Source organism: Chrysochloris asiatica, unplaced genomic scaffold, assembly GCF_000296735.1.
Source record: "Chrysochloris asiatica unplaced genomic scaffold, ChrAsi1.0 scaffold00203, whole genome shotgun sequence".
Classification (NCBI taxonomy): Eukaryota; Metazoa; Chordata; class Mammalia; order Afrosoricida; family Chrysochloridae; genus Chrysochloris; species Chrysochloris asiatica.
The window spans coordinates 4715334-4740026 of NW_006408721.1; the positions used below are offsets into that span (position 1 = coordinate 4715334).

General features: G+C 41.9%; 1 protein-coding gene across 4 annotated transcripts in view; it reads right to left on the reverse strand.

The window, feature by feature from the left end:
* CACNA1E (calcium channel, voltage-dependent, R type, alpha 1E subunit) overlaps nt 1–24693 on the reverse strand; it is a 456151-nt gene that overhangs the window by 45576 nt on the left and 385882 nt on the right. For all 4 annotated transcript variants that reach the window (XM_006872551.1, XM_006872554.1, XM_006872553.1 and 1 more), the window contains 9 exons: nt 24316–24453; nt 23056–23257; nt 21672–21836; nt 20511–20621; nt 15637–15720; nt 14734–14859; nt 9189–9254; nt 3435–3526; nt 2699–2864 (listed from right to left, as the gene is read on the reverse strand). In XM_006872551.1, coding sequence (XP_006872613.1) covers nt 2699–2864; nt 3435–3526; nt 9189–9254; nt 14734–14859; nt 15637–15720; nt 20511–20621; nt 21672–21836; nt 23056–23257; nt 24316–24453 — 1150 coding nt within the window. The remainder of the gene's footprint in view (nt 1–2698; nt 2865–3434; nt 3527–9188; nt 9255–14733; nt 14860–15636; nt 15721–20510; nt 20622–21671; nt 21837–23055; nt 23258–24315; nt 24454–24693) is intronic.

The window sequence follows — 24693 nt, forward strand, 5'->3', positions numbered from 1 at the left end:
TTCAGAAGAGGCCGTGGAACGAGAGATATCATTGCTGATATCCGATGGATCTTGGCTGAAAGCAGAGACTATCAGAAAGATGTTTACCTATGCTTTATTGACTACACTAAGGCTTTCAATTGTGTGGATCATGACAAGCTATGGACAACATTGTGAAGTATGAGTATTCCAGAACACTTAATTGTACTTCTGAGAAATCTGCACCTGGACCAAGAAGCAGTTGTTCAAACAGAGCATAGGAATGCTGAATGTTTTAAAATTGGGAAAGGTGTGCGACAGGTTGTATTCTTTCACCATACTTATTCAACCTGTACGCTGAGCAAATAATATGAGAAGCTGTGTTCTATGAAGAAAAACGTGGCATCAGAATTGGAGGAAGACTCATTAGCAACCTGCAATATGCAGATGATATAACCTTGCTTACTGAAAGTGAAGAGGACTTGAAACATTTACTGATGAAGATCAAAGAACACAGCCTTCAGTATGGATTACATCTCAATGTCAAGAAAACAAGAATCCTCACCACTGGACCAATAAACAACATTTTTTTAAATGGAGAAAATATTGAAGTTGTCAAGGACTTCATTCTTTTTGGATCAACTATCAACACTCGCGGAAGCAGAAGTCAAGAGATCAAATGATGTATTACATTAGGCAAATCTGCTGCACAGGAACTTTTTTAAGTGTTGAAGAGAAAAGATGTCACCTTGAGGACCAAGGTTCGCCTGACCCAAGCCATGGTATTTTCAATAACCTCATATGGATGCAAAAGCTGGACAGTGAATAAGGAAGATCATAGAAGAATTGATGCCTTTGAATTGTGGTGTTGGAGGAGAATACTCAAAGTGCCATGGACTGCCAAAAGAACCAATAGATCTGTTTTGGAAGAAGTGCAGCCAGAGTGCTCCTTGGAGGCCAAGATGGCTAAACTTCGTCTCTCATACTTTGGACATATTGTCAATAGGGAACAGTCACTGGAGAAGAATGTCATGCTGGGTAAGATGGAGGGTCAGAGAAAAAGAGGAAGACCCCCAACGAGATGGATCGGCCAGGTGGCATCATTGATGGTGTCAAGTGTGGCAGCGGTAGTGAGGTTGGCCCAGGATCGGACATTGTTTCTTTCTGCTGTGCATGGGGTCACTATGAGTTGGTTCTGACTTGATGGCACCTGACAACAACAAATATAGCAAAGATGAGAAGGCAGGAAGGCTCAGGGGAACCAGATGAATGGAAACAGAGAACCAAGAAAAGAAATGCGAAGAATACAGACATGATGCAAGGGTAGAAAGCAATATCACAAAACAACTGTGTATGAATTATTGAATGGAAAGCTAATTTGCTGTGCAAATTGTCCCCAAACCAATAAATTGTCCCCAAACCAAAAAACAAACTGAATACATGAATGGATAAATTTAAAACTCTAATGAATATCATTCTTCTAAATTCTTTCAGGTATTTGTATTATACATTACATGCACTTATTTTTAAACAGTATACTGTTTTGTATTACTTACTGAAAAACCTTTCACGCACATGAGAATAAAGTATATAACAGCACATGCCCACCATGCATAAACTCATGTACTTATTGTCAAGTCATGTCCCCCCCATTTTTCAGAAGCTGCAAAATGGAAAGTGTCTCAGCCAAGGTTAAAACAACAACAAAACCAAGATCACAAGGCAAGTTACCCAAGTCTCAGTTAGTATACTCTGTGATCTATTAAACTGCCAGCTACACTTAATAGTCCCCTTTGGGGTCTGCCTTTAATTTTAAAGTAAGAAACGCTTTAAACAAGAGACCACAAATTAACGTTTTGATGTCTGGCTATGAAACGGACCACTTCTCAGTGGCGTCACTGTTGGAGTCATCTGCTGTTTGTAAAGCCAGCAGCATTAGCATGGAAGCCAAGCTGATGGATGTCAGGGAGGCAGAAGCATGAGACTGACCCTTTCATTGATCTGGTAGTATCTCATCCATTTATTCTGCTTTATCACTGCTGCTCTCATTGTGCAGGTAGCAATTTCTGCATGCTGATGTGCTGACTCATGCTTTCTTCCAAAAAAGAATTAACAAGGCACCTAGGACTTCTCCTTTTTTCCGAAGTGGGTGTGCTCCAAAGATATTACTCAATATTTATGGGTACCCAAATCAATCATAACTATCACATCTATCAAGCTGGCCAATTGTCAAAAATATAGTGAGATTACAAATCAAGAGAGAAACACATCTACTATACTGCATTATTGTCAACATTCTACTCTTATCAATGTTATCACCTTAAATTTTCAAGGTATTTTTTTGGAAACAGTTCAAAAGCCTCCATAAGAAAGGTAAGAAATTCTTATCCCTACTTATAAACTGAGGGTGTAGGGGAGAAAGGATTTTTCCTGGGTTACAGCAGATCTGACAGTAAGTCCAGTGTTCTGTTCACTGAGTCATATCCCACTCATCCGTCCCTCTCATAACAATCCCTAGAGGCTACAAGAGTTTTCTCAGTCACTTAAAGCCACAAACCCATTTTGGTGTCCAAGAGTTCTCTTGAAGGCCTGTTTCTTAATATGGGTTGGTGTGTGTGTATGTAAGAGAGAGACAGACATAGACACAAACGTTCTCTGAAGAAACATTTGTGTACTTAACAGATAGTTTGAGGTGGGATGGGATGGGCCACATCTCAAATCAAGGCATAATGTTGCTTACCAAGAAGGAGCAGAAGAAGATGAAGGAGACGAAGTACACATAGGCCAAATCAGTGCCACAGCGTTCATTCTCATTCTGCCCAGATGTTGCTGTGGTGTCTGGCTCACATCCTTTCTCCCCTAGACATGACAGCATAATCTCCTGCCAGGCCTCACCGGTGGCACTCCTAAACCCAAAAGATATTTTGGTTAGACCTCTCCTCAGTTTACCCATCCTTTCCTCTAGCCCAGGGCCCAACAAGTACCCTTTTCACTCAGTGAGTCTCTGTCTAGCACTTTCCACTGAGGAATGAAAAGCACCAATGAGGTTCCTCTTGAGTTCTGCTATCTTGCTCACTACTTCTCCTTCTTTTAAAGGGTCTTTGATAATAGTGGTGAAGATTGTGGCAAGACTTTCTAAGACCATGCATAAATCTGGCCATCCAAGTTTTTAGCCCGTAAATGGAAATTGGGGTAAAAGCATTCTCTTTCTGCCTCTTCCAAGGTCCCGGAGATCATGCTGAACTTGCAACTTGAAAATTAACTACTGAGACAAAGAAGTTGCTCTAACTTTTCTATGGGTTCTTTGGTGGTTTTACAAAGTCATTGTCTCTCTTCCTCTCCCCGTCCTACAGCACATACTAACAAAAGTAGAGGAAGCACAATCAAGAGACAAAGGGAAATGGGAGGAAAAGGCAGATCCACTGAGTTCCCTCCAAGGGTAAAGCCCTGGCTGCAACAATTACGCACTCAAATACCTGAAGAGCAGCATGAGGGACCCAAAGAAACTCCGGAAGTTGTTGTGCCGATTGATGTGACTCTCCTCATCTAATTTTATGTTTCCAAATACCTTGCGGTGAAAAAAAAAATCAAAAAGCAATTAGAATTATTGAGCTCAGCACTTGACAATTCCACATGCATGGTTCTTCCTGAGGACCTCACCATGATGTAGACTACTCAAATCAGAAAGATTGGTGGGCACTGTCCTGTAGGACTGATACTCAACAGTAACTACATTCTCCAGTGATCCTGAACAGTCAAGGAGACTAACATTAGCAAGAGCTATGGAAGGTAAGACCTCATGAAGTCATCCAGCCCATACTCCCACACTTGGCTCTGTATTTCCATGGTATCTGTCAACATGGTACTCATCATGGTCCTCAAGCCATTTGTTAAACGCATTATCCCATAACAGGAATGCAGAGAAGGAGTCACCCCTTCTGCCTGTCTGGTAGTGATGGGGATATATGTATTTGCAGAAGTTATGACTTACTGCTTGGGCAGATGTTACCCTGGGATTTAAAAACAGCTTAAGTCAGAAAGGGTTATCTCTATCTTCCTTGAATATGTTTCTATTCAGATAGTCAAATCCCAGAACTTCAAGATGCCTATAACCTAGAGTCCATCAGAACAAAAATACATACATTCACACATACAAACATCATCCAACAGACACAATTCCCATCCACCACCCAGAAAGGAAACCAGCATTCCAAAGCGACTCTTAATGCAGAAATTAAAAGTGCAGACCAACAGCATAGAAAAAGTCAGGATAACTGGAGACTTTGAATAGGAAAAAGCAAAAAAACTTCAGAAAGAGTTGGCCATAGCTAAAACGTACTGCTCTACACTGGTCACTGCTGGTCTTAATCTGTGGTCACAGTGCAAATTCATGGGAAATAAAAAAAGGGACCACTAGCGATTTTTATCCACAGGCAATGAACACTGATGAACTCCTGGATGCAGTGCTGTCTGGAGCTAAGGTCATCTTTGACATCCACTCTCTTCCCCAACCACACTGAACATCAGGCACTCCTCTCAGAGTCAAAGGTATACAAACAACTGAAGACTTTCTGTATCACTTTTCCAGCCATGTGAAACAATTTTCAGCCTACATTTAACATGCTTCCGTTCATCTAATGTATGCTAAATGGGACATATTTTCTCCCTAACAGTTTTTTAGAATGTGCAATTGAGGAACAATCTCTGCCCCCAGCTATTTTGCTCAAATAACTCCCACTGACACCTGCTTTGGGAATTTGTTCTCAATGCTGTTTTTCAAAACCCAAATACTACTTGTCTCTCAGGGGGAATGGAGGTGGCAGGCTAGACAGTGGCAGGGAAGAAAGGAAAGAAGAGTCTCTTCATGCATGGAGGAGACAAGAGTGATGAGAAAAGAAGATTCTTAGAATCAATTAATTCAGTGGACTAATGGGATATGTGAACATCAGTCTCCATGACTCTGAGATCAGAAATAGATAGTTTGAAATAAGAAGAACTAGATGGTGTTTGGATGCCACTACCAACTGCTGACAGGGTTGCTATGAGTTGGAACTGAGTCCACACACATAACAACAACCAACTGCTGTGAATGGGAGAAAATTTGGAACAAAATGAAAATTATGAAAAAGAAAGGACTTACTGGTCATCAAGAGACCAGAGAAACCAGAGACTATGGTCCTCTGCCATCCTTCACTGCTGGAACTGAACTCACCTTCATGGCCCAATTCTCAATCAAGTAATAGATAGGTATATAGAGTGGACAACAACGCTAGTAAGATATGCTCACCATGGAAAGGCAAGCATTGAAGACCAAAAGGGCAATATTTACCTAAGCATTGAGAAGGAGGATGAAACGGAAAAAAGAACCACAAAGAGGAAGTGAAATGATTGTTGTTACACAGATGGGGTTACAATCACGGAGATGAAATGAAGTGTATGATCTGCTGCAGAAGGTAAGATGGATGTTCTTGCTTTGTAAACCCTCACTCGATTCACAGTATAAAGTTTTTAAAAAGAGAGAAAATAAGAAGGGAGAGGACTTTCAAATACACAACATAGTAGTATCAATAAATCTATCTTATACATAGAGTCCTGGTGTAGTGCTGAAGGATAATGCACTGGACCACAAGGATGCTTAGAATCGCAAGGTTGGTGGTTTAAACAGGGTCACTATGAGCTGGAACCAACTTGACGGCACTTAACAACAACATCACATACACACAGTGTCTTTTCTCCCTATGGCACATGTGATACCACTGCTGTCCTCATTTTGATTTTCTTAAGCATTCCATTGAATCATCAACTAGTTGGAAAGCACATGTTGACTTTGCATAAATTGTACATCCAATAATCAAAAGTATCATAGATATTTTGAATCTTTCTACAATAATCACCAAGATGTAAATGTTTATTTACTGTGAAGGTGACCTTTAAATTTTTATCATGATTATTTTTTTTAAGTGTTCATTTGGTTCTTGCCACTAACCAAAATTTCCTACATCAAAGGGTATGGAAGAGAAAAAGGGATACTGCGACCCATAAGAAAGCTTACTGAAAGTAGAAGCTTAAATCAGCTTCACTTGGCATTACTTCAGAACTTCAGAATTGGGCAGATTCTGTGCAGCTAGACGGCCACGCCCTGTACTACACTGGGAAGTGATGAAGGCCCACAGAGGTAAGATCTCACAGTTGGTCAGAGCTGAAGCTGAAAACTTCACCTCCTTAACTACCTACAGCCCCAGGGCTCTTTTCTACACTCAACAAATTACTCCTTTGCATTTTCAGATTAATCTGTAAAGCTCCCTTCTTCCAAGAAACCTTTGAAAGTTCAGAACAAAGATTCTTCTCATAGATATAGTATGTTGCCATGTATATTTTTACAAAACTTGTTACCTGCCTTTATCTTTTTATTGTATGAATTACATTTTTTCCCCTTGACTATACTACACCAACTAGACCCCTGGTGTGGTGCTGTAGGATCAGCACTGGAATGTGAACCATGAGGCTGGCAGTTCAAACCACGAGCTGCTCCTCAGAAACCCTGTACAGGATCACTATGAGTTGGAACTGACTCGACGTCACTTAATAACAACAACAACAACAACAGTAGATATAATCTCTCTGGAAACAAGTTCAGGTGCCTGCCTTGTGTACGTTGCTTGTTTCTGTAGGAAGAGGCCAGCTAAAGACAAGACACATAGGATGCTATTCATGTCTGCATGGAATGGAGATGCTGCTCTCGTTTTTTGGAAAGAAGTCTAAAGGGCATAAACTTCCAAGCATTACAGTGATTGTGAAGATCACAATTTCAGAACTAAACAGCTCCCACCTACCACTAAAAGGTCAAATACAGACTTCCATGATTTGGTTGGTTGTTTGGTGGGAAGAGCCATAGTACAGAGTTAAGAACATTAGCTGTGGAGCAGCAGAACTGGATGTAAATCCCAGCTTCTCACTCACTATCTGAGACTTTCAGCAGGTTTAAGTCACTTAACCACAATCAGTCTCAATGGAAACTATGAAACCCATCTATGACCATTTTCACATAACTCCTTAATACATTATCCCTATGCCTTTGGTATACAGGGGATGAGAGGGAGAAAGGAAAGGGGCGAGGGAAACAAAAATGAGGGAGAGAAAGAGAGAAACAGGGAGAGGGAGGAGAAGAATGAGAAGATAAAGAAGGAGAGGAGAAGGGGGAGGAGACAGGAGGTGCAAAATAAGAAGGTAGAGAAGTAACAGCAACAGCTGAAGGGAAGAGAAGGGAAAAGAGGAAGAATAGAAAAGAGAAAGGAGGATAGAGAAAAGAGCACACACATTGTCTGGTGCTGTGGGTTAATGCAATGGACTGCAAAGTCGGTTTGAACTGCAAGGCTGGTGGTTCAAGCCCACCAGCCACTCTTAGGAAATTCTATACAGGATCGCTAGGGGTCTGAACCAATGACATCACTTAGCAACAACAACAACAAACACTTAGGATTCCTGGTGTGGTGCTGTAGGATAAACACTGGTCTTTGAACCACAAGGTCAGCAGTTCAAAAACACCAGCTGCTCCTTGGAAACCCTATACAGGATCGCTACGAGTTGGAACTGACTTAATGTCATTTAACAGTAACAACAACAAATACCAAGGAATTCAAGTAATGGTAATTAGCATTATCATCAACAGCATATGTGATAGTAGTGTTGTTGATATATGCCGTGGAGTTGGTTCCGACTCATAGCGACTCTATACAGGGTTTCCAAGGCTGTAAATCTTGATGGGAGTAGACCGCCTCATCTTTCTACCGCAGAACCACTGGTAGTTTCGAACTGCTGACCTTGTGGCTTGCAGCCCGATTTGTAATCACTACACTACCAGAGCTCCTTATGTGATAGTAGTAGCAGGCCAGAATTAAAGATGATCTTCTATTTTATTTTGCTTGAAGAGAAAATTTAAGAACTACTTCAAGCATGGACAAAAACAACTGAATCAACTTTGCATTTGTCTGTTCAAGAGCATTTTATTTCTAGATTCAAATGTTTGGGAGTTAGAAAGGACTTCAGAAAGGTCATCATGCCAACCTTAAACGTCAGCGAGAATTCGGTCTCTAATGCCTCTGACACTGTCATTAATCCAAACTAAGAATTCACTGCCATGGAGTCAATTCCAAAATTCCTACTTAAATATCCTCAGTGAAGCATTCCTTTCATCTCCAGCAAGTCTCAAGCTTGTTGACACTTGAAAGCCTATTGCATTTTTGGAGAAAAAAGGAAGTTAAAGGAAGAGAAACTGAAAAGTGTAGACCAAAGAGAAGAGCAAAACCAAGAGATGTATCAGAGATAGTCTGAGAAGGGCCGTCAGTACAGCATGCCTGAAGAGACACACAGCCACCCCAGATGGAGACGTCATGGAGAAGATGGTCCTCCGTCCAAAGGCAGCCAGATGGCTTGACCGCAGGAGCCTGCAAATTGGCTCAAGTTCTCTGCTGGGGCTTTGTCACGACATCTCTAAGTCTGAGGGGCTTGGCCTCCCTAAGACAAGCAGAACAATTGTGCATCCAGCCAGATAGGTTTATGGAGGGGGAGGGGGATTGTTGCTGGTTGCTTCCAGTAGGAGTTTACCCATCCCTAACCAAAGTATCCTTTAAAAGATTGTGTGTGTGTGTGAACTTTTCTGCATAGCAGGCCTCTAGCTACCTGATTGTGGCTCAAGTTCTGAAACTGGAAAGGATGTGGTAACTCAAAGAACCATCCAGAAAGCCACATATTCCTTTAAGAGAGGAACGAGCTCGAAATGAACAGATTGCCAGGAAGTCCATGAATTGTTCACAGTGGTGGCTCTTAGGGCATACATCTCAGCCATTCAAGACCTAACTTAAATGCATTTGGTGTCACTGTGTACAAGAGAACAACCATCTGATCTTTTAGGCCTAATCCAAGTACAGAGATCCTGAAAAATGAGTCACCCCGAGACTCTCCCTCTTTTTTAGACTCAGAGGGACTCCCTATGGCTAAAAACAAAGGATCACCTTTCAGCACCATTATCTGATAAACCAGATGAAGCCTTTGTATCAGAACACCCTGGTGAGCTGGGCAACCTGAATGGGGTACCAGTGAAAGGTTACATGCAACAAGGTGCTAGGGAAAATGGTCCTTAAGTGAGAAGAGGTTCTGGACATTCTAGCTTGTCTGCTTAGGGTTCTATCTCATTTCCCTCCCCCTAATAAGCCCCTGATGCACCATCTTACCTGCATCCCAATTATGGCATAAATGAAGAAAAGCATGGCAATCAAAAGACAGACGTAGGGGAGGGCCTGGAAGGAAAGCAGAAAGATTACCATTAATTCAAAGTTAGGCAGCCTCAAGGCTCACAGCCTGCAGTCTCTGGCAGCATAAAGACTCTTGTCCCCCAACATTGACTTACACCGAACTAGGGGTACTCAGTTTGGGGTGCAATGCTTGTGCTGATGTCCATGTGCAATGACATAGAAGCTGTTGGCCATGGATTGGTTTATAATTTCCTCAGGATCCTCCACTCACCTAGAATGTGGCCCATACATCCAAGGAGTACTAGGAACACTTCCTGGGCTTGGGATTCATCCCAAGTTGCATAGCAAGCCTCTAGATTTGGATTTCAAATCCCTCTATTACCCCTTCACACTCCCACATTCAATGCGAAGTCCATGACAGAGAATTTGGAAGTCAAGTGAAATCATTTGTTTGTTGGTTCCTGAAAGATTCCTTCATCCTCTGAGACTTTAAGGCAACACCATTGTCCAATTCATAAGCTTCCTGATGTTCCATTATGTATTATGCAAAATTCCCCAAAGGCTGCTTCATTATTGTTGTTGTTAAGTGCCGTTGAGTCGGTTCCGACCCATAGAAACGCTGTATAGGGTTTCTGAGGAGTGATTGGTGAGCTTGAACTGCTGACCTTGCAGTTCAAATGGCTTTGCAGTCTGGTGCATTAACCCACAGCACCATACCAGGACTCCATTATTAGCTACTATAAACTTCCATGACTCCACATGGTACCAAATTTCACACTGTGCAAGCTCACTGCCACTTCAGGATAATTGTTATGCTGTTATGAGGTTGGAGGATGCCTGTAAAGGAGTTGTAAGGTAGAGAACCACCGTTGGTAAGTGGGACATTTTGGATATGGGGCATGTGCTGACATGGCAGTCAGGCTTCTTTACCATCCTGTGAGCTCTGTGGCAAATAATATGACTATGAGTCTCCACCCTCTGTCGTGGATGGTGGTGTAAGCAGCCTTTGAGCCAGTCCCTCACCCATGATCACCATGTCCACAGTGAACAAAACATTGCTCAGTCCTACATCATCACCGTGAAGAGTTGCAGACCATTCAGATCAACAAGATTTTCGGCAGTAGATCACCAACTCTTCTTCCTAGTGCACTGTGGGCTGGAACCTGTTCAGCACCATTGTTGCTATTGTTAAGTGCCACTGAGAAACCCTGTCCAGGATTTCTGAGGAGTGGCTGGTGTGTTTGATCTGATGACCTTGTGATTAGCAGTCTAGTGGTTATCCTACAGCGCCACACTGGAACTCCATCATAGCATCACAGGTGTTGTTAGGTGACACTGAATTGGTTCTGACTTGCAGTTATCCTGTGTAGGGTTTCCAAAGAACAGCTGATGAGTTTGAACCACAGCCTTTTGACTAGCAATTCAGTGCTTATCCTACAGCACCACACCAGGACTCTGATCCTCTCTCCAAACTGGGGGTAGGAGTTGATGAACTAGGGACTGGAGAAATGGAGTGGAGAAGATAGAATAAGAGAAGAAAGTGAATAGTGGAAGGTAACAGTACTCCAGATGGCAAGAAGCCCTTCCTCCCTACGCATACCTTTCAGCAGAGGGAGTATTCACATCACTTCTCGAAGTGCAGCTGGTCCTCTTTATAGATCGCGGGCATCAGCAATTCAGTGGAGAGCTGGTTCTCCCACCAACCTTCAGAGCAACATACGAATTTCCGAATTTCCACTGACAGACAGGTGGTGGCTGTGCATGAGAGGCACTGGCTGGGAATCAAACCTGGACCCCCTACGTGGAAGGTGAGAATTCTACCTGCAAGACCTGGGCAGAGCTTATTAACAGAGCTAGCTAAGTGAAGAGTCCTAGGAATATATTTACAACTTGAATAAAGGATAAAATCATAACACAGCTGAAGGTTGGCAGAGAATTACTGATGCCCAAGATCTGTAAAGAGGACCAGCTGCACTTCGAGAGGTGATGTGAATACTCCGTCTGCTGAAAGGTGTGCGTAGGGAGGAAGGGCTTCTTGCCATCTGGCGTGCTATTATCTTTCACTATTCATTTTCTTTTCTTATTCTAACCTCTTCATTCCATTGCCTTCAGTCTCTAGTCCATCAGCATCTACCCCCAGTTTGGAGAGACGATCAAAGATTCATTCTGTTCTCCTTTCCTGTCATGTTATAAATTCTAACACAAAAAAAGGAGGAGAGGCAAGAACTTCTATGTAGGGCTCAGTGGTGGGAAAGCAGGTGAAGCTCAGAACAATCACAATGCTCATTAGATCATGTGACTCTCTCCTTCGCATTTGCAGGGGCAGTCTTTGCTAAGTAAACTTTTAGAAGATAACTTTTGCACTGTGTACCACAACTGTCCTGAAAACGAGAATACCTGTCTATAATAGTGTCACTTCAGCGGCAGAATCACCTGTCTTCTGAGTTCTATTTGTCTATCAGTTGCTCACATCCTTTTCTTAGTCCTCAATAGTATTCCTTTCACAGAGAACTGATGGTCATGACAAAATTACAGGCTGACACATATTTCTTATGAGACTCACGAACAACAATAGCTTATTGAATGTTGTTACATTAGATGCTGATTCATAGCTACCCTATGCACGGAAGAACGACAGACTGGCCAATGAAACACTGTCCCTCCTGCACCAACCTCACAATTGTTGATATGTTTGAGCCCATTGATTCTGCCACTGTGTCAATCCATCTCACTGAGGGTTGTGGTGTAGTGAATTGTTGAATATGTTTCTTCTAGTCTTAGTCTTTATAACTCCCACCAAATGACTCTTTTCCTGAAGGGTGTGGATAAAAGAAAGTGGGAGTAGATACTAGTAGGATGATACGATTCAGTTGTGAATGATTATTAGCAGCATTAACTGTGATCATAAAAAGTTAGAACTCTTATATGGGTATAAAATGAGTCATTTTTGAAGCAAGAAGAAGATTCTCAATATCATCAAAGAAGAAAAACCAGGAGTAGAACATGTCCTTTGGACCATGAGATTCCCTGCACACTGAGCCTTCTCAATAGAAGGACAGACAGGTGAGACACTGGAGGACTAGCAGATGAGCAGCAGCAGCAGGATCAAAAGCCAGAGCAGGAGACTGAGCAGTGGACTTCCCAGTCAATGGAGAACGTAAGAATGAGTGACTTTGGGTAGAAGGCTTGCTTGCAGAGTGAGGTGCCTCTTGGATCTTAACTGGGGGAGCTAGGTTTGCTGACCCATGGAGTTAGAGCCAAGTGCCTTCAAGCTGAGGTTTATGATGGAGTGGTGTTTTCTGTGGGCATTTATCAGCAGCCTTAAGAGAGCTTTGTGACATTACATGGGCAGAGAGAGGCCTGCCCGTGGACACAACTGAGGAAAGGCTATCCTAACTGTAAGAACTGTGTCAGTGCACTTTCTGGTCCTGACTTTGAACCTGTTAACTTTCCTAATACATCTCATAACTGTGAGTATGCTGTCTGATTTCTTTGTAGTCACTGCAATGAAATATTGAGGCCAGTTGAGTAGAGAGGACTGTGGGAGGGATGCTTGGTGTCATTTTTTGCAGAGGTCTTGTTATTTTTCACAGGCCCTCTACTTTGCTAAGCATACCGTCCTTCTTCAGGGACTGGTCCCTTCTGGCAACTTGTCCAAAGTACAAGGGATGAAGTCTTGTCATCCTTGCTTCTAAGAAGCATTGTGATTGCACTTCTTCCAAGACAGATTTGTTTGTTCTTCTGTAAGTCCATGGTACTTTCAATATTCTTTGCCAACACTATAATTTAAATGCATTGATTCTTCTGTGGTCTTCCTTAATTATTGTCCAACTTTCACATGCATATGAAGTGACTAAAAATAGCATAGCTTGGGTCAGATGTACTTTAGTCCACAAAATGGTATCTTTGCTCTTTAACACTTTAAAGAGGTGTTTTGCAGCAGATTTGCCTAATGCAATATGTAGTTTGATTCCTTGACTGCCGCTTCTATGAGCGCTGATTGTGGATTCAAGCAAAATGAAGTCTTGGCAACTTCAATCTTTTCTCCATTTATCATGATGTTACTTATTGTCTAGCTGTGAGGATTTTTAAGAGCATTTAAATCCAAATTTCCCTGAGATCACATGGTAAAATCTTGCTAAGATTTCAGATTTTTCCTCTGTAGGCTATCTTTGGACAATTCGTTTTCATGGAGGCCTTTGTGGGAGTCATGACAGCAATTTCTCTGGACATGAGAGAAGTGTCAAGGGAACCCCTAGGAGCCCTAACTTCCTTAAAATTAGATTCACAGTCACAACTTCCTGGCCCTTGATGAAGGAGTAATAAAGTAATGATGATGTGGGTGAACTTCCTTTCCAATGACAAGAAACCACAAATCCACTCACTTGTCTTTATTCATTTCTAATTAGAATATGCAAATAATTGAAATAAAGAAAGCCACTTAGTGAACTCACAATTTTTTCTCTTTGAAGCACTTAATTTGTTCAAACTGATTTTCAAAATGCATTCACTGAAAAACTCTCTTTTGGTAAGAAAGCAAAATAGTCGTCATTTGAACAGCATTTCGACCTCCTTAAACAAGAATATTTGGTGGACTCTGAAGATACTTAAAATATGCTTAGACAATTTCTTCTAAAGTGAGCTTCGTGTTTATTTTATCTTATAATGATCTTATCTTATATTCAGTATGCATACATCTCTATGCAATTCTGTGAGCATGTTCAAAAGAAGTCCATTAAGCTTGCCAGTCAACCCTACTTGTTTGCAGACTCTTGGGGTGAGCACTAGCATGTCATACATTTGGTGGCTCAGGAAATCGACACTGATAAAGACATATGGGTGGGATAAGCAGAAATCATCTATGAGACCCAACTCAAGGAGTCTTTGGAAAACTGTTAAATGAAATAAAACCAGTGACAAGGTCTCTGAAATGCCGAGGACATCTGACCACAGGTGACAGGCTCTTTCCACGGAAGAGAGTACTCAAGGCAATTTGTTATACAGGGGATATGCCATCATAAAACATATTCGCTGCCTAAGAGGATAGAGAGGATACCTGAGTTACGAAGTCAAGGCATTTTTCTAGAATAAAATTATACCCGGCAGACATAAGCTGATCACTGTCTTGCAGAATTGTGCTATGCTGTTGTTAGTTGCTATCAAGGCTGCAACAATGAACCAAAAGCCAAAACAGTTGTCGTTGAGTTTACTCTGACTCATGGCAACCCTTTGAGTGTGTCAGAGTAGAACTGTACTCCATAGGGTTTTCAATAACTGGTCTTTCAGACTCAAACCTCTAACCTCTCAATTAGCAGTCGAGTGCATAAATCATTTGCACTACCCAGGGACTTGTATCCTGTATTTAGCTAATGCTCTGACAAACACCTATTCTATTGACTTTCACTTCCCAGAAGACAAGGGTCTTAAGCAATGATGCCAAATGACATGCCAACACATGTTACTTGGCTGTGCTGTCTGCTTTGATGGGCCAATTAACCCTCATAGAGAATCTGGTACTTCTTACCTTAAAGGACTGCACAAAGGTCCACAGTAAGATACGTATGGTGTAGCCCTGCCGTAGAAGCTTTATGAGGCGAGCGGCTCGGAAGAGTTTCAGGAAGCTCATATTGAAGCCACTGGTATTCACCAGCTGGTGGACCACAAGGAAACATAGTGACATTATAATCATTTAGAAAAATCTTTAAGCACTAGCATTTGTATACATATCCCTGCTTCAGATCATAACACTGGACACAATTTCCATCTATCTCTATCAGTGAAGCCAATCTCTCAAAGCCCTCCCAGAATGCCCTCTATTCCCATAGAGAGGGACCAAGGGAAATAACTCCTGTGCACCCTGTACCAACCCAGCCTCCCAGTTCTTCTACCAGCGGTCCTACCTATGCACCGAGATGTCCAAAGGAACCAACCTAGTAATCCCTCTAGCACATGAGAGCCCGCCAGTATTCACAAGGAATTACGATGAATTTTCTTTGGGCTGACTATATTTAAGAAAATAATTCAGTTTTAAGAACTTGGAGAGCAAAAGATTCTCACGTATCTTCCAAAGTATAAGGGGGCTTCCAAAAGTTCAGGGGAAAATTCTGCTCTTTTAATTTCATTTTACCCTGAACTTTTTTAAAGGCCCCTTGCATCTAGCAGAATCTGGTACGCACTCTATTCCACTTACTCCATTAGATGTCTGTTTTTTTGAGTTATGCAAATGAAACAAATTCTTCAATGCAATTCAGCTCCACTCCAATGTTTGCATTCTCGGGCTAATGCTCAAGAGTGTGGAGGTGAACTCTCAGCACTCAGAGGGGTACCTATTAGCTTGATGGAGTAAAAGTGGGCAAAATATGCAGAGGATTCCTAAAATGCTACTTCCGGGCCCAGTTTATAGAGAAAGGTCCCATTAGCCAGTCACCTTGCTGTCTGTCAGGATAATTTCTGTAATACTGCCAATCACGGTGATGAAGTCAAAGATATTCCAGGTATCTCGGAAATAGTTCTGCCAAGTGAATCCAGCCATGGAAACCCAAAGAAAATAAAAGAAAGCAAAAAAAAAAAAAAAAAAAAAAAAAAAAAAAAAACAAAAACAAACAAACAAAACCAGAAAGAAAAGGAGAATAGGCATCTTTTATTACGTACACTTTGACTTCAGCTTCCTACTTCTAAGCAGACATGCTATTTCTCCTTTACTAATTTTAGTAATTTCTCATTTGGAAAGTAGGTCCATTACTATTTGAAGACTGTGTTTTAAAAATATGTCACTAAAAAGCTCATAGGTAAGAAAAGAGATTTTTGGCCAAGAGCATTTATAAAGTCCACGAAGGAGAGATCATCACTGTCACTGTGAAGACAGTAAAATGATTTACAGTATCGCTTAGACATTTTCTACACCTGTTGTAGTAACTACTACATCATGTGATCCTATAGAAATGACTTTCCACCATCAACAAAAAGTCACAGACATCATAAAAAGCTAAAAGGCACAGTTGTGCCAAGAATTGAGTCTTTTCAAACCAACTGATTGGCACTAGGAAGAATCAACTTTGTTTTCCTCCTGTCTACACCTTGTTCTGTTACACCTTGAGAGGAGGTCAAATGAAATAAACCATGAGGACACAGGGATAAAATGAAAGGGAATGGAGGTGAAATAAAGGACTTGAAAACTCCACCAAGCTGATTATACTCTGCTTAACAAGAGAGAGAGAGCTAGGTTCCCATCCTCTCTTGATGCTGTTGTGCCATCTAGTCAGTTATGACTCATAGTGACCCTGTATAGGGTTTCCAAGGAGCAGCTGGTGGGTTTGAACTGCTGATCTTGTGGCTCACAGTTCAGTGCTGATTCTACAGCACCACCTTGAACTATTATTTCTTAAAGGAAACAGGACATTCGTATCTACAAAAAAATCACCTGCTTGTGCTTAGAGCAGTACTTCTCCTAAGAGATTAGCCTTGCAATGACTTTACAGGAGGGAAACGAGCATTACTGAATTCCTACATTGCATGTTAAAGAGCTCTGGTAGCATAGTGATTACGAATCGGGCTGCTAACCTCAAGGTCGGCAGTTTGAAACTACCAACTGTTCTGTGGGAGAAAGATGAGGCTTTCTGCTCCCATAAAGATTTGCAGCCTCGGAAACCCTGTGCAGGGTTGCTTTGGGTCAGAACCGACTCCATGGCACATAACAACAACAGTACATGTTAGACAGAAGCCAGGCCCTGGGTGTGCTCTTGACTAACTTAATCCTATCACGGAGTCTAGAGATAGTTTGTTGTTTTGTTAAGTGCAATCGAGTCGGTTCCAACTTATAACGACCCTGTATTAGGGTTTCTGAAAAAGAACTGGGGAATTTGACTGTCAACACTACAAGATAAGCAGTCCAGTGCTTATCCTACAATGCCACACCGGGACTCCTATAGATAGGTTGTTGTTGCTAAGTGCCATCAAGTTGGTTCTGACCCACAACAACCCTATATGGAGTTCCCAAGGAGGGGCAGTGAGTTTGATTCTCCAACCTCGTGGTTCAAACCGACTTGCAGTTCAGTGCATTAACCCACAGCGCCACACCAGGACTCCGTAGATAGGTAGTGATTGATAAATACACTATATTCCTAAAGCATTAGGTGGTAGAACTGGCAGGAAGAGTGGGGAGAAATGTGATATAGAGAGAAAAGTAGCAGAGGGAGGGTGGAGGGAGGGAGAAGTTACATTTAACATAATAGCAGTCCAGTATCGATGCAGACTTGGACTCCTTATGCACATTATCTAATGGGAAACATACCGCAACCCTACTAGCTGTGTTATCCTCATTCTATGTCTGAGACAGCTAAAGCTCAGAGGGCTCTGTCTGATTCCAAAACTACATATGACCAACAGCCTCATACACTCACTTTCCATCCGAGTACCTCCTCCATTTGTGGTGTAGCCAAGCTGGTCTGTTTCTCAATTCTCAGGAGGTTCTCTCCGATTGCCTAACCTGGGATGAACATACTAATTCTAGGATGAGTTCATGTAATAGAACACAAGACTGGATCCTAGAGGCCTGGCACCCTGGAGTTCAGGTGAGGATGTTTTACAGTAGGGTGTGGCATATGATAGCCTAGTGTAGTTTATAGAACAGATGCAGCTGGGTCTGAATCCTGGTCCTGCCTTTTATTAACCTGGGGCCAATTATTCAACCTTTCTGAGACCCAGAGCATGCATAAAATAAAACAGTAATGCCTATCTACTAGGAGGGGTCCTGGTGGCATAGGGGGTTATATGCTGAGTTGCTAAGTGCAAGGTCAGCAGTTTGAGTCCAACAGGTGCTCCATGGAAGAAAGACAAGACTTTCTGCTCCCATAAAGATTTACAGCCTCAGAAACCCTAGACAGGATCGCTATGAGATGGAACCAATTTGATGGCACACAGCCAGCCAGCCACTCAGCGTTTAATAGAGTTGTTATGAAGATGAAATGAATAACATGTAAAGCAACCAATAAAACACAGGCAACTAATGTATGCTAATCATTTCTCTTTTACTTCTATCAACCCTCTTTAATCCCACTCTGCTTTCAATTTTACTGTCTTTTATTGTGTAATTTTTAAAATGTGGTAATTATTTTCTAAGTTTCAGTTTCCTCATTTAAAATAACAATACTAAGCAAAAACCCACTGCTTCTGAGTCAATTCGACAGAGTAGAACTGTCCCATCCCATTTACAAGGCTGTAAATCTTTTTGGAAGCAGACTGACAAGTCTTTGTCCAGCAGAGAGTCTGGTGGGTTTGAACCACCGACCTTTTACTTAGCAGCTGAGTGCTTGAACCACTGTATCACCAGGGCTCCTTAAAAATAAAAATAGTAACAATAGTAATGACAATGATGCTGTCTTGCCAATTTCATAGACCCATTGAGAAGATCTGATAAAAAAAATGTTATGTATTGGGGCATTCTGAAAACCTAGAGCAACGTAACAATGACTTACTTGAGACTAACAGTGCCTTTTAGAGTGTGAAAATGCCTCTAGATCTTGAATGAAAATATGGGGGTGAGGGTTAGAAGGAGACAGGCTCGGGACCAAATCGTCTAGTTAAGCCAATAAGTATGTACTCAGCATCCACCATAATTAGACACATAATTGGGGACTCAAGTCACCCACAGTGTCAATACCACATACAAGTAATCATGGAAACACTTTGCCTGATATGGTGCTGGCTTTGCCCTCTCTTTCAGTTCATTCTGCTTAGGGCTAGACTGGATTACAAAGGCATCTTTGTTGGTGGTAGTTTATGTTTCCTTTTTTTATTTTCTCAAGACTCAACACTCAAAAGGGGGTCAAGTAAATAACAATGCAGTTACCTGCAATGGGTTTCCTTCAACTCTCCACCCCAAAGATCAAATGAATGATGTTTAAAAGACCCCTTTAGAGAACAGCAGTAACCCCAACAATCAACACTCACAAATATCCAGCCCAGCCCAGAGTCTCTGTTAAAGCTGCTACCAGACAAACACTTATTTAGATAATAAGCCAAGTTTTTCCTTCTTGCAGGGAAAGCCATCTACACATATAATTTGAAAGTGTAGCTCACGCTCTCAGTAAGTGCGAAACAGTTGTCAAGTGGGTTTATCTGCATCCCACTGATCACACTGTGATGATGAAGCAAGTGGGGGCTGGCAGGGGAATTATTTTGTTTATAGGACACTGAAGCGAAGGGTTACGTTTTCTTAACACTCTAGAGAGCAGATTCAAGAGTTTGCCAAACAATTATAATTAGTAGCTGACAAGAAGTAAAAGGAAGGCTCATGCCAGAAAAATTCATTTTTCTACCCTCCCCAAATCTAATTCCAGAAAGCCATCACACACGCACTCAGGCTAGCACATGCATACATTCATGATCATTAACCTTTGTAAACGTAATCAACATTTATAGTCAAAGCAGAAATTTCTTATCACATAAAGGGAGGAGAATAGCAGGCAAAATTATTATTTGCTAAGTTTGAGGTTAAGAAGCTTTGGAGGGACAACAATTAAGTGCTGACGGAAAGGTTGGCCATTCGAACCCACCTGGGGCTTTACAAGAGAAAGACCTGGAGATCTGCTCTCATAAAAATGACCACAGACCAGACCCACTGCCATCGAGTACGTTCCAACTCATAGTGACCACATATAGGATTTCTGAGACTACAAGTCTTTACAGGAGCAGACTACCACATCTTTCCCCTGAGGAGTGGTGATCATAACGCCAATTTTGCGGTTAGTAGCCCAAAGCCTAACCCATAGTTCCACCAGCATTCCTCATAGAGACTATAACCTAAAACAACACCTATATAGTTGTTCTACTTAGCCACATGGGGTCACAATGAAGGGAAAATCAACATGACTGCAAAAGCAACCCCACTGCACCACAAGTATGAGTTATAAAACATGTCCATTTCTTACTAGAAACAGAGTACTCAGGTTTATTAGTGAAACTCTTGTTTTCCTCTTTAAATACACATTAATTACAGTCTGAGTAAAATCCAGACATTCACTCCCTGGTCACTGACAGAACGTGAGAGGACCCAGGCTGATAGCTAGACGAGGAATGGAGCTGGGGTTGCAGATTCCTTTGCCCTAGATTCTAACACCCTCATACATCATCCTGTCTCTACAGCAGTTTATTGGGCAGTCAAAACAAGCCCACAATGAGGTGGGCAGGTGTGTGAACCATTCCTGAAATAACAGTAACCACCTTCTTTCTAAAAAAGGATGGGAATGCACCCCAAACACAGGGACCACAGGTCTAATGAGGAAATATGATTTGGTGACATACCAAGAAGCCAAAAGCGATGATCTTTAAGACACATTCCAGGGAAAACACCATGGTGAAGGCGATGTTTAGGTACTTGAGAGCCAGTTCATACGTACAGGGAGCAGAGTAGTACTGCCAAGAAGAGGAAAAAGGGAAAAAGAGAATCAGAGTCTGAAGGTGAGAGAAGTAACACATGTCATTAGGCTGGCCATCAGGACACGCTGCTAAGTGGTGAGGGAAGAGGGATGGAGGAGGTGCTGGAGGGAAGTCCTACATACCCTAAGTATCAAACCACAGAAAATGCAACAAAGGAAAATATCACCCCATATCCTACCCAGACTATTTACTATAAAACATCAGCTTCCCTAGAGCAGTGGAAGTAGGCAGAATAGAAATATTTTCTAGAGCTAGATACTTTATTACTTAATAGCATCTAGGAGCCCTGGTGGCACCATGGTTAAGTGGTTGGCTGCTAACTTATAGGCTGGAGATTCAAACCCACCAGCAGCTCTGTGGATAAAATATGTGACAGTCTGCTTTTGTTAAAATTGACAGCCTAAGCAACTATATGGGGCAGTTCTACTATGACCTATGGGGTCTTTATAAGTTGGAATCAACTTGATGGAAATGGATTTAGATAGTATATAGAAATCTCGGAGTGATGTAATTGGTTAAGTGCTTGACTGCTAATTGACAGGTTGGTGGTTCAAACCCACTCAGAGACACCTGCAAAGAAAAGCCAGACAATCTGCTTCCAACAAATTAGCCATTGTAAGCCTTCTGAAATGCAGCTCTACTCTGACGCACACAGAGTCACCATGAGTTGGAAATTAACTCAATGGCAATTTGTTTTGTTTAATAGCATTAGGTGGAATTGTGCTCAAAACATTCTAACATTTCTTTGGAATCAAATCATTATCCATATTATTACTTGGGGTCTTGGAAGCTACTGCACTGCTACTATCTGTTTCACTGCATTGTGACCAATGGACCCGGAGGCTAGACTGTTGAAAAAGGTAAGATCTAAACGCGATTCCACAATAGACAACTAGGCAAGGAGATGGGGACTGGTAAGTTAGAGTGTTTTCCCAGTGTCCTAAGAGACATACCCGATGGCACTGTGAAGGGGCCAGGTACAGAGGGGCAGTCTGCCCCAACACCTCCCAGTCACCACCAACTCACCTTCATCATCAGCACAACAGTGTTCAGGGCGATCATGGCCATGATAGTGTACTCGAAGGATGGAGATACTACAAAGTGCCAGACCCGGTACTGGAAGGTGTGCCTGTTCTGCGGCATGTAGCGGGTGAGAGGTTTGGCACTGATGGCAAAGTCGATGCATGCCCTCTGCAGGAAAGGCAGGGGTATTAGTCCAAGCTCACATGCTCAAAATCATTCACAAGGGGGCAGGGCATGAAAAAGAGGGTAGGGCTTGGACATGCAGAAATAAAAATGGCAACAGAGATTATCTGTGCAAACTTACAGGACACATGTTAAATGAATGCATGGAACTGGGGAGGAGGAATTTGTCACGTTAGGGAAGGACTTAGCAGTTATTAATAATTTCCTTTGACATAGCATGTGGCTAAGATGTTTAGGCAGGGAGCCTTACCTGATATCCTCAGTCAGAAATGAAAATGTATAGCACTTTATCTTTGTTTATTTTACGATCCCTAACAATTTCTATGGGCTCAAACATACATCAGTTTTGAGGATGGTGCAGGACCAAGTTTCGTTCTGTTGTACACAGAGTTGCTATGAGTTGGAACTGACTCGATGACGCCTACCAACAACAACACTTTCTAAAGGACCCCTGGTGGCACAATAGTTAAGTATGTGGTTGCTAACAGAAAGTAGTAGTTCAAACCCACCACTGGTTCCGCAGGAGGAAAGAACTGACAATCTGCTCCTTGGAAGGATTACAGCTTAGAAAACCCTAGAAATAGAGTAATTCTACCAAGTCATAGAGTGTTGCTATTAGTTGGAGTCAACTCAATCAACTCAATGGCACACCATTTCAATTTCTAGTTCAGTTTGGTTAAAAAACAAAAAACAAAACAAAACAAAAATTATCCCATTGCCTAAAAAAAAAACAACTAACCAAACAACAACAACAACAACAAAAAACCCCAAACTACTGGTACACCAATATCCAATAGTGTGCCAGAACTATGTGTCACTAGAAAGCTGTGATAAGACGTATCTCTTGACATTAAAGCAAACAGATATTATCAAGGGACACAGTCAAGTACGCAGATGTCTTAATGTTATAATCTTGGTATGTATCTTTTACCCCCTTTCTAAACCATAGGCTGCATAAAAAGTAGGAACTGTGTTTTAAAACACCTTATGTACCGTTCAGCTTTCTACATCTTACACCTGGGCCTTCTACAGAGCAGGTGTTCTATATATGACTTAATAATTGATTTTTTTTTTTTTTCATCTTCTGTCTCTATTTCTTTAAAAAGTCAAGAAAATTCAGTCTTTCTCCTTAATGTTGCTGGTTCACACCTCCTCTCTGGGAGTGGGGGATGGTATTCTACAAACCCAGAGCACCTGTTGTTACCTCATTCTTTTCCAGGCTGCACTCCTCCATCATCTTGTCCCCTTGTTCCTGGAAGGTGATGATGATGAGAGCCACAAAGATATTGACAAAGAAGAAAGGGAAGACCACAAAGTAGACCACATAAAAGATGGACATCTCCATGCGGTTGCTGCGACTTGGGCCTCGGTCTTCCTCTGTCACATCTACAGAATGCTGCAAAACTCTGTGGGGACAGAAGGAGGAGGCATAGATGGTGGAGGTCAGTCTTGGCAGTGGCTCTGACCCAGGCTTCACTTAGACTCATGCCTCCTAATACAGTGAGACCTGTGGGAACTGAAACTCCATGGAACTGCCTTTCTGGTCTCGCAAGTTTTCCATTGTGGACAGCGTGCAGTCTCCCTGCTTTTCTATCATTCTCTGTTTGTGGAAAAGTTGGTGTTCTCTTCCTTTGATAGGTTTCCACCCTCAACAGGTTCTGGCTTTCTCAGGTTTTATTGTACATAAAAAAAAAAAAAAAAAAAAAATCTGACTGGCTTGACTTTGCATATCTTCCCATTAATTTTGAGAGTTAAAAATTAAGTTAGTGAAGGCTCTGTTTTTTCTAGCCCCTGTTCCATCATAAATCCACAGTTCCTAAAGAATGAAATGACATTATTTTATAGTTCAGGTTGGGCATACAAAGGGCCCCTGAATTACCATTTCGCATGTTGTCACCATTTCAAGTATACTGCCCACCAGAAGTGGTGTCTAATTGCTAAGTCTTTGAAAACTAGCCTTCCGCTCTGGGCAGCAAAGGAAACTGCATTTAGCTGTCTAATTCATAAAAGGTATGATCAGAGGAAGTAGCTTTGGGTTCTGTCAGATCATCCTTAAGCCCCAGTTCTGAGGCCCTCAGGTTCAGGGCCAGCCTGGAGGACAAAACTTTTAAAATAGCTCCCAGAGACTCACCTCCTCTTGCTCTCCTAAGGGGCAGAGAGCTGTTGAAACTCATTTATCCTCTAGGAGTCAGATGGTTGCCTCTACTCAACACTTCAATGACTGCCTAGAACATGAAGAGTTTCAAATATTTTCCTTACGTTGCCTTCTCCCTCCCGATTTTCACCTTAATGACGTTCATTCGTCCTCTCTTCTGCCTTGGGTCACCCATACCTAAACACTTACTTTCCCCGGCATAATAACAAAGGGTTAGGCTTGTTCAGTTGGATTCAACTTCTCAACGAAAGCACGTGATCTTGCCCCCCAATTCACAGACAAGCATACCAACTCAAAGCCATCACTCACTGAGGCCATCCTTCCCCTGTGGAGACAGTGAAGAGGGTCAGCAGGGCCCAAATAATGTTGTCATAGTGGAATTCATGGCGCTTCCATTCTCGGCCCTTGACTTCCATCTTATTTTTCTCATGATCAACATAGTTGCCTCTAAAACCAAAGTAGAAATAAAATAGGGCCTCTTCACTATAGCTCATGGAAAAGAAAGTGAATCCTGTGGGCTTCAGTTCTGCAGGGTTGTAATGACCAACATAAAAATGCTAGCAAGAAGGAGTTTTATTAAAGGCAGCGTTTCATGGACTAAACATGGAATTAGATATTCAATCGACAAGGGATTAAATCCTAACCTTTTAACTAGTAAGCTGTATAACTTTGAGTGACTTACTCAAA